This window comes from Chelonia mydas, chromosome 15, assembly GCF_015237465.2.
Source record: "Chelonia mydas isolate rCheMyd1 chromosome 15, rCheMyd1.pri.v2, whole genome shotgun sequence".
Classification (NCBI taxonomy): Eukaryota; Metazoa; Chordata; order Testudines; family Cheloniidae; genus Chelonia; species Chelonia mydas.
The window spans coordinates 24,966,977-24,977,871 of NC_057856.1; the positions used below are offsets into that span (position 1 = coordinate 24,966,977).

General features: G+C 39.5%; 1 protein-coding gene across 5 annotated transcripts in view; it reads left to right on the forward strand.

The window, feature by feature from the left end:
* The window catches only part of RILPL1 (Rab interacting lysosomal protein like 1), a 34,285-nt gene extending 23,834 nt beyond the window's left edge, over window positions 1-10,451 (forward strand). For 3 of the 5 annotated variants that reach the window (XM_007058268.4, XM_043529174.1, XM_043529175.1), the window contains 3 exons: window positions 150-322; window positions 2,162-2,254; window positions 9,582-10,451. In XM_007058268.4, coding sequence (XP_007058330.2) covers window positions 150-322; window positions 2,162-2,254; window positions 9,582-9,726 — 411 coding nt within the window. In that variant the 3' untranslated portion in view covers window positions 9,727-10,451. Of the gene's footprint in view, window positions 1-149; window positions 323-2,161; window positions 2,255-5,562; window positions 7,256-9,581 lie in introns of those variants that run through there. The other 2 variants (XM_037878822.2, XM_037878824.2) reach the window with 2 other exon arrangements.
* The last annotated feature ends 444 nt before the right edge of the window (window positions 10,452-10,895 follow it).

Sequence of the window (10,895 nt, forward strand, 5' to 3'; positions counted from 1 at the left end):
CTGGCTGTCTGGCTACACTCCCCTAACGTTGTTGATGGCTTTTATAATATTAAGAATAGAGATGGATGATTTGATTGCATCTCTAAGGAAAAGTTAAGCCTTTATTGAGTGCACAATGAATTAATTAAAGCTTGTATTTCCTCCTCCAGACAGAACCTAACAATGATGACTATCTCTCTGAATCGGAGAAGATGGCTATGGATTTAAAAGATCCAAACCGTCCAAGATTTACTCTACAAGAGCTACGGGATGTCTTGCATGAGCGGAATGAACTGAAGTCTAGAGTGTTTTTGTTGCAGGAGGAGCTTTTATATTATAAGAGGTGTGTTGGATCCCACTGTTGGTATTGCTGCCTCTGCCTTCTCCATTGTGCTACTCCTGGAGAGGCGCAGAATAGAGAGAAAACAGAGGTTGGATCTCAAAACTGAGTGTCCGCTTAGTCTCTAAGAAATGGCAGCGGATTCTTGGCTTCCCTAAGACAAAGTAAAGATGGCTCCAAAATCTGGTTCATATTTGAATTTTTTCACCAAGTTTTGGGAGGAGTTTGGTTCAGGATCATCCCTAATTTTAATATTCCCCAAAACCTGTGACCTCTCAATAGTGGAAATTTCAAACAAATGCATACTTTTAAAAGGGAGAGAGATTGTTAGCGCCTGTTTAAAAATAAATAAATATTTTTAAAAAAACAGAATGGCCTTTTGAGAGAGATGGAAATATTTGCAATTTTTTTTCTTCATTTTCTTTCCTCCCTTTCTTTTTTTTAGTGGCAAAATGGAGGAAAAGAATCTGGGGAAGGGAATTGAAAATTCCAACAACCAAAAATCTTAGCTTAATTTTTTTTTTTTTTTTTTTTTTTCAAATGAGCAACAAATCACTCCTTTCCATACCTGCAGAACAAGATCTGGCTTGAAATTACAACAAAAAACAACCACACACCCTAACTCTTTCGATCAGCTCTTTTTTTGTTTGGTTTTTGTGTGTGTTTCATGTAGGGACAGATTATTTACTTACACTCATTTAACATTCTCAGCAAAGCTATATAGGGTCTATATGCCCCTAGGACAGGATGCAGAGCATTTCACTTCTAGGTCACTAGCTAAAATCTATTCCTCAGCACGTGGCGACTGCCCAAAACGTATTGCCATCTGATGCCTGTTCTGTGGCCCAAGGGCAGCGAGGTGGTGGTCGCAGTTCAGCACCCAGTGGAGAAGTGCCAAAATCATAAAACTATCGTAACCATTGCCATTAGCATGCCAGTGATTCAGGTCTCCTCATAGAGGCCAAGGACTGAATGGGCCCTGAAGACAGAAGAGCTTAGCCTCCCCTTACAGGAGCTCTGTTTATACCATCATTTGAGGTATATCAGTAGGGGGAAGACTGTCTTGCTGCTCCCCATGCTGCACCTGTTCTTTGACTAAACCAGGGACTCCTGAGCTGTCAAGCCAGCACTTATGCATCAACATTTTAAAAAAAAATAAAAAATCACATCGTCCGTTTTCCTCTCATAAACAGTGGGATCCATTAAACTCAGCCTGTTGCTCTCCAGGGATTGCTGTACACTGCACAGCAATATTCTGTCCTGTTCTGAGTTTAAAAAGCTACTGCAGGTACTTGGGTTACTTGAATGTTGAAGTTTTTTTTAATGCAGGCAGTATTGTAGCCATGTCGATCCCAGGATATTAGAGAGACCAGGTGGGTGAGGTAATATCTTTTACTGTTCCCATTTCTGTTGATGAGTGAGACAAGCTTACACAGAAGTCTGATACTTTTAATCACTGCATATAATTAACCCTACAAATCCTCCTCACGTGACCGTTCTAGAACTCCTCTTTTAACATGGGTGACTTGAATTTGAAAGAGTAATGTAAATTAAAAGAAACTAAGGGCCTTATCCACTGCTGATGAAAAGATTGCCACGGACTTTAATGGGTTTGAATCGGCCCCTCCAGTTCCTTTTAGTTTACAAAGCTTGTTCAGATTCATGAAACTCAGGGTGTAATCCAAACCCACTAAAGTCAGAGGGATCTTTTCATCTGTCATGGATCAGGCCCTTAGTTTCTTTTAATTTACAAAACTCCCTCAAATTTTATTTTAAATTTCTCCAGAATAATGAAAGAACTAAAACTTAACCATATCTTTTTTTTTTTTTCTCTTCTTAAAGTGAGGAAACAGAAGAAGAAACTAGATCCCCTCAGCCTACACCCATAATTAATTCAAAAACCTCAACTCAGCCAGAATCTGGAATCAAACGACTGTAAGTAGTATTCTCTTCCAAAGATCTTGAACTGGGCATGTTTCTTGGGGGAGGGGGTAATTAGGTTGGTTTTAGTTCTGGTTCCCCGCCCCCATTAATCTTCATTTAGTGATATCACATGCACATGTGTTTGGAAATAATCCTATAATAGTCAGTATTATAAAAACACATTTTATAGGTTTTATTAAACAAAACAGAACATAGTGCTGATTTAATTCTAAGTGACTTCCTATCTCTGACAGGTTCCCTTCACACACTTAATAGAGAGAAGAATAAGTGTTCTGTGCACTTCTATTTATGGTACAGATAAACTGAGCTCCTATGGTGTCTGAAATTCTAATATTCCCTTCTTGAGTACTGTTCATAATACTCAGCTTGAGTAGAATAGCATATGTTGCTATGGATTGTAACAGCGTATGAGCTAACAAGCTGTTAGCCACAGAAACTCCTGATCTTATTTGGAACCATCTTGTCAGCCTATTCAGGCTCTGAGGATGTTCATGTCTGCATATGAATGTGTACTGCTGGTCTCTCACCATGGGCTGTGGTCCTATTTCAAGCCTGATCCTGCATTCCTTGGGCACCCCAAATTGCATCTGAGCTCAATGTAAGATCTGGGTGCACTAGGAATGTAAAATTGGGCACTTCTCCACGTATGTGCTTGCTTACATTTAGATAGTAAACTCCTTGGGGCAGAGACAGCAGACTCAGCAACAGGAACATGTCAGCAAGCTTCCTCCCCTAGGTCTCACACCTGAGCTGTAGAATGTTTGTTACAAAAGAAACAAAATCTCAAGCACTTAACAGCTGGGTCTGGAGTTCAGTCTCCTTCCCTTCCCACAGCTAAGTAGCTCTGTTTATAGATTCCTACATCCTGAGAATCTGAGCCTTCAGGCTCAAGCCTTGCCATTTCCCTGTACGCACCTACCTGTATACAGAACACTTGCATTAGGTCTAAGCATAGAATTAACTCTTTGCTCCTCTGTACCCTGTGTCTATTATTTTTCTGACCTGTAAAGCTCCATGCCCCCTATAGTGGGGTGTAAGTAATAATACTGTGCGGACAGGATTAGAAAACCAAATTATAGAATCACTTCATTTTTCAGTTTATCTATTGTCAGCTCACTCCCTCACCTTTTTATTCCAAATACTAGCTTTTGAACCCACTAAGAGGTTTTCATGTTTTGTGAATAGTGTAACTATTTTAACAATACATAAACTATTTGGATATGCCACTTTTGTATTTAATTGCAAAACTCTCCCATCCTGTCCCTATATGCCTATAACCTTCAGCTCCATATAAAAATGGTGCCTGCACTTACATAGTGCCCCCCACTGGATGATCTTGGGGACTGATCCGAACTCCAGTAAAGGTACCTGGAGTGTTTCCATTGACTCCAGTAGGCTTTGGCTCATGCTATTTAGTGCATAGGAATGGGCCAGATTTCAGACTTGTTACTTTGACCTTTTATTTTGTATTTGAAAATTATACTTTGAGTTTGGCATTTGGATTACTTTTCCTCATGATTATGGTTCTGATGCCCTACTTTTATAACACTTATGAGAAGAGCATGTCCTGTTTGGACTATGGGTTTATCTTGTATGTTCATCTCCATCATAGATGTTCTGTTCCTGTACTACTGTTTAGTCCTTCACTTTATTTAGCTTGATTCCCCATTTGTGGGGAATGGACCCATAACCAATACAGTGGTGACTGGAACTTGTGGGTTGGATTTATTTTGAGCAAAGGAAGAACAAAATTGTAAACTGACCACATTTTGTTGCAATGCTAACTGGACATTATTTGCTTCTGGCTCTCTCTGGTTCTAATATGCATAGGGAGTCATGGCAGGAGAGCATGGATATTTGGAGTGGCTGTCTCGCTGGGTTCTTCCTTTGATTTTTCTGGAGTGCTCTGGAACATATGTTGGGCAGCTGGCCACTTAATCAAGTGGAAAACTTCTAGACAAATATTCAGATTTTTTTTTAATCATCTTGCCTTTTAATTTATCACCCGTATCTAAATATTAGTAAAAGTTAAACCCATTGTTTTGACTTGTTCCCTTCTTTCAAAAACTCCTTTCACGTTTTAATAAATTCACATACTGTCATCTTGAGCATAGAGCTCCCCTGCCTATTCTTGCCAGGATATGGAACTGTGTACCAAACCTGCTATCCATGGGAACTGGCTTTCTTGTCAACTGGCACTCTCATCACGTGTGTGTGTTTTTGTTTTGTTTTCCCCGCCCCTGCCTCTTGCAGGGGTGGGTGGAGGGAAATGGGATCCTATTTTTATTTTGGTTAAATTGGAGAGAATTCTTTCCTTATCTTAATTTAACCAAGACGACAATCGTACTTGAACTTTTTTGCAGCCTCCCTAGACATAACCCATCTGTCCTCATGATCTCTCTCATGGCTGGAGTGCCTGAAGCTGTGGCACCAGCAGTCCTCCGTGGCTGGGGCACTGTCTACAGTCCCGAGTTGGGGGGCACTCCAGGACTTTAGCAGTCCCCATATAGGCCAAGGTTTCGTGGGGGGGAATATGTGATTGCCTGAAATGAAAGGAAACTGAATGGCTGGGAAAGAAAAAGGCCCCCATTTCAGTGTCTTCTCCTGCAGCTGCCACTTTACAACCCCCCCACCCACCCAAGTACCAGAAGGAGATGTAACACAGCCCAGGTAGCCAGCTGCTTCTTGGCCAGGTGAGAGTTAGGGATACAGTTTATCCCTTGAGCTGACAGATCTCTCCTGCTCCAGGCAGACTTTCAGCACCCTGAGACTATAGCCATTTAATTACCAAAATAGTAAATAAATCCCATTATCCCCATTTTACAGATGGGGAAGTGGAGGCAAAAAGAAGATGCAGCCAAAGTAATAGACCAAAATACCACAGCTTTACCCTAGTGATGATGCAGGGCTGGGAGATGCAACTGTGGCTGAGGGAGCCTTAGTCAGATTTAGAATCTGATCCTGCAAGGTGCTGAGTCTCTCCTGTGCTTCAGGTCTCATTGACAGTGGAAGTTTTGGGCACTAGAACTGGTCAGTGCCTTGTAAGATCAGGTCCCAAGTCACTTGCTTAAAACCATAGAGGGACACTGTAACTACACTATTCTAGTGTAAGCTCTCCAAACCTGCAGTAGCACTGGGATAAGATCTAATAGATTAAAAACACTACCTTAGTACTCCTTTGGAACAGAGCCAGGATTAGAACTCTGACATTCTTAGCTGCCACTCCTGTTTTCAGACTGTCTCTCCCTCTCTCAACAAAGCTTAACTACAAACATTCAGATTTATTGCCATTTTCTTAGGAACAGCTGTATGTCCGCCTCTTTAAAACACACCTTTCCCTTCGCTGTGAATACAGTATTATAAGGACACCAGGCATAGTCTCTGCCATCTTGGATTTGCTCATACAATTGGTGAGTTGCTGCATTTGCAAATAGCTAAGGGAAATAGAAGTTCTGAAATCTCTATATATAATTTTTCCTCCCTGGAGTTACAGCTTGATTTTTAGATTTTCTACAAATTTAAAGGGGCACTGATCTCCTGAAATCACCCTGATTTACTAGTAAGTGTGTCTCTACTCCTCTATGGCCAAATGTGAGGAGAGAATATCTGTCGTGAGCTAAAAGGAGATACTTGTGCAGAAAAAGCACCAGCACTGGAATTAAACATGCTGGCTCTATTTTGTTTGTATGCTGTACTGCAAAGACTTTTTTTTTTTCTTTCCTTTGAGTACCACACTTTTGTTCAATATAGTGCCTGAAGTAGTCTTACATCTTGTTCTGATATCTGAGCTCTGCAGCTAACTGAGTGGGCCATGGCGTGTAAAACTAGAAGTCTGAGCTATGATGAATAATATAACAATGTTTGGTTTGTTTTGTTTGAATCCAAGAATAGCAGCTACAGCAGCTGTGTTAGGAAGGCTTCCAAGCTGCATTAGGTCACAAGTGAAATGACTCTGGTGATCTCAACTTTATCCTTAACTGACATTAGTTCATAGCACAAAAATAAATTGGCCACAATTGACAGTATCTGCAGAGGAGAATCCTTAGAACAGCTGAGGGTGTTGCAGGTATGGATGAAGATGCTTTGTGTGGACCAGTCATACTAGCCAAAGTGCTCTCATGTTCAGGTTTTTTGAGCACCAGAGCGTACCTCCAAGTTGCACGAATTGTATGATACACAGTAAAAGGGCTGAACACTTACAAAGAAACTATGTCACAGCAAGTCAGCTAAAAGAATGTTTCTTGTAGCATAGTTGCAACGCTTTGAAACCAGTATTCGAGCTGCCTGTGGTTAGCATTTCTGCAGGTGTATTGATGCAGAACCTCTCAGAAGAGAGACATGGGCCCTTTTTAACCAAGTAGAATGCAATGGGGTTTGTTTTGTTTTTTTTAACTTGACAGTATCAGTTTTGTCACTTGCAATACCCTTAAAACTGTAAAATGGATCATTTCTAACCCTATTTCCTATGCAGATATTCATGGGAAAGCAGTAGCTATTGGTAGAACACTGTTTGTATTTCTTAACATCCACCTTCATCCTTCACTTCACCATTATGTATGTGCCTGTTTCTTTTACAAACCTGTAACTGGAAAAACAATGTATTCTCATGCTCTGCATCGCTAGAGATTATAATCCCTTGGTGAAGTTACACCAAGGCTGTGTGCTGCATCACTGTAGAAATTTGACCTCTCCGTTATCAATATTTTTAAGATGGCATAACAACCAGATTTTAATTACTAATTTCTCTAACCCAGAAGTGCCAGTGAGCAGCTGTCTTGGGTGATGCAGATTTTTCTCTCTAACTAATCCCATGTGTGATAATTCAAAGTAACCCTATGTATCTTTTATGGAATGTCTTATTTATTACTCCAGTCTTATCTCTGTGCCTGTACTTTTCTGACCAGGATCTTTACAGCCATAATGCCCATGGTAGCAGCTGGATTGATTCCAGATGATCCCACATTGCAGCCAATAAGAAGACTTGTGTCCCTTGTAGGAATTTTTTTTTAATGTTTTGTACGTGGGTTTTTTTGTTTTGTGTTTTTGTTTTGGTTTTTTTTGTGGGTTCTTTTTTGGTTTGGTTGTTTTTTGCATGACCCTCATGTATTTTTAATATAAACTGCTGGATGCATTCTTATTGGCTGACTATAGGATCACAAACTCAAAAGCTGCCAATCAGAATGATCAATCAGTACATATTCATTTCAATATCTGAATGCTCAGTTTTGAATATTCTGTTCCATCACTTTGTCTTAGTTACCATGCTAAACCAATTTGTCCATTAACCATTAAGAAATTAATTCAATAAGAACATTTTAACCATCTGTTAATTTTGCTTACTAAACCTGTTTGTTTTATATCTACCGTAAGTGCTTTTTAAAAACTGTAATTTTATTGACCTGCTACAAATTAATTCTACAGAATATAATAGCTGATATCTCTGCTAACTCCTAGTGTTTAGTTTACTTATAGGTTGTCATTTACATGTCTGAGTACATGTTAACTGTGGGTTTTGGTCTCCTATTGTGTGCTCCACACTATCCAGATTGTTTGTACTTAAAACAAGTTCAACTATGTTCTTGGCTATGTCAAAAGAGGGCATTGATTACTGCTAATGCAAGCTCTGGTTGAATTTTGATTGATATTATGGTGGTCATGTGAAGTGACCATTCTACTGCAGGCTGCAAAACCGTTTTCATTCTAAATTCCTTCCCTTCCCACATAGAAACTTGTAATCTTTCGAAACATCCAACTTTTGGACTGAGAATTTCCATGCTTTCTTGGCCCAACAATGACACTCCAAGTTCACCAAAATTTCTTCAGCTGGATTTAGAATAAATAGTTTATATATAAAATATCCATTTTCCTACATCATAATTTGAGAGTAACTCAAATGGCGAAACTTTAACCCTTGAAACTTAGCATGTAAATGCAGCTGTCCTCACTGAAGAGTGTGCTTTACTAAACTTGAAAAACATTAGTTATGAACATTTGAAAATGCAGGAACAAATATGCACAGGGGAAAGCCCTAGTTAGCAGTGCACTTATGCCAGGAGGACTTGGAATCTGGCCTTTTTAAAAAAAAAAAAAATCCAACCAACCAAAAACAGATGCTGCATAATGAATTTACAAGCTCTGAGGTGAAGGTGGCAGGTAGTGCTGACATATATACTTTCTTAAAACAAACCGAAAATTAAATGCAAGACACTGCAATGTTAAGGCTGCAGACTTTAAATCAAAAAGTTAGGAAATGCAAACATTCAGGTCCTACCAGCAATGTTAACTTGCTTGAACTGCACTCATGTAGTAGTATCTATCCTGTACTTAAAAGTAGCTTAATGTAGTACTCTTACATTATTATTTGTATTGCAGTAGAATCTAAGGACTCCACTCCTAGACCAGGACCACACTGTGCTAGGTACTATACAAACAGAACAAAAAGTCCTAAAAAAAAGAGCACCATAAAAGCAGAAGGATATGCATTGTGGTTAATGCTAAGATGGTACCTTAACTTTTGCATTTCCCAACAAATATTAATTATATTTTAACATTGCACGAACCCTTTTTTGCATTTTTTTTAATATATGGTTCACTATAAGAATAACATTATTTTGCTTAAGCTGGTAACTTCTCTACCATACAAACAAGGAAAATTAAACTTTTTATTTTTATGTAGTATCAGCTTTGCATTTAATTGCAGATCGCAGGCTTATTAAAATAGCTTATCAGTTCATACACACCATTAATTAAGCACCCACACACTGTGTGGGTACATGATATGCACATTTAATGTGTTAATTAAGGCTCTGATCCAGCGCAAACTTACCTACGTGTTTAGGTGTGTGCTGGAACTGGGCCTAAGGTATTAAAAGTATACACTTTAACATTTCTTTAAATTTTTAGTGACTTATTGTACTTATTTCCCTCTTCTAATTTTTCTGTTTTAAAAGCATATTGTAGTCTTTTCATGCCAAAAAGACACACTGCCAATTTCTTTTGTTTATGGCATGAAACTAATCCTTTTGTTTCTTTGAGGTTTTTGTTTTAAATAACCACTACACCCAAACTAAGACTGCATGTGTATAGAGGTCACAGCATTTAAAGCTTCTTTTGAAGCTTCAGTAACAAAGCAGCTGGAGATGGCAGTGACTTCATCTTGAATAATGTTTGCATCTGCAAAATGAAGGCAGCGAAGCCTGATGGAACATATGTCAAACAGTTTTTTGCTCTTTAAGTTTTGTTGCACCATGTATCATGTCCGTTATCTCACGTGTCTCCAACCCCTGGATCCTAATTTGTCTGTCTTTCTTTCTGGAAGGTTTAGTTTCTTCTCTCGTGATAAAAAACGCATGCAGACGACACAGAAAAACGTTCACTTCCAGGATACTTTTGGCGAATGGGCAGATTCAAACAAAGATGACTCCTACACTGAACAAGGCCAAGAGGCCCTTCAGCATCTGTGATTAACACTCCAAGCCGCGTTGCTTACCACAGTAGATCTGAACATTCTAGTAACAAGAAGCTTCCGTAACCAAATCTGGCAGCTCATCGTTTTTTATTTGCCTGGCACACGTTGACTCTTTCAGACGTACTTTTCCAAAGGGATTCCTCAATGTTTACTTGGTGACTGCTCTCTGAAAACAGAATCCAGGCTCTGTAGTAATGGTTATTTATACTCTGGGGTATCAAAGCTTCTAGATAACTGGTTGTGTGCTGAATAACAAGTCTGTCTGACTCTTGCATTTAACTACAGTAACACAAGCTTCTTTAAACCAAAAAAACCCCTGTGCCATTAGAGGTTTATTTGCATTGGACAACATCTATTAGCAAAGACCCTGATACCATGTTTATGTTAACTTGGGGGAGGGAAGGGGAATTTTTCTTAGTTTTGTTAATGACACTTTCAAAAATAGAGAGTTTGCAGTGTATACACTATTTCCAGGGCAGGTCCTACCACAGCTGTATCCTGTCAAACTCACAGGTTGCAGAGAAACTACTTGGAATGTCAACTGATAACAATGCAGAAACTGGAGCAGCTGCGAGGGACTGTGATTGTATATCCCCCCCTTGTTGTTTATAGTGCCTAAAGCATGTAGATACTGATGTACAAGGTGAGTGTGCCTTGCCTTTTGCTCTGAGTTATGCAGTATTAACAGCAAATGAATTGCTCACACAGAGGAATTCTAAACACTCTGCATTTTGTTTTCTTCTTTGTACTGTGCCCTTTTTCCCTCCACCCCTCTCTCTCTGTGTAGTAGCAGACCTCTGCCGTACAGGAAATAGATTACTTTCCCACAAAAGGCTTTGAAAAAAGCCCCAGGCAGCACTTTTACAAGTTCTTATTCCCTAGCTGAAAACCATTTTAACACGCCTATAGTGGAGATTTTAAGTAAGATGTTACCGCCTTCGTTCTGGGTAGAAACAATCCCAACCCCCATCTCACCTCCGGACCTCCCCAAAATTCTGTTGGGACCATAAGGACGATAGACTCTAAAACCTCAATCATGCAGGCTATTCCCTAAGCTAACACACGTTATACTGCAGTGGTGCTCTGTATGGACCCAAGGTTACATGTAACAGCTTGGAGCAGTGGGCTCTAACTCTGTAATGAAAATCCCACCTCTGTCTAGAG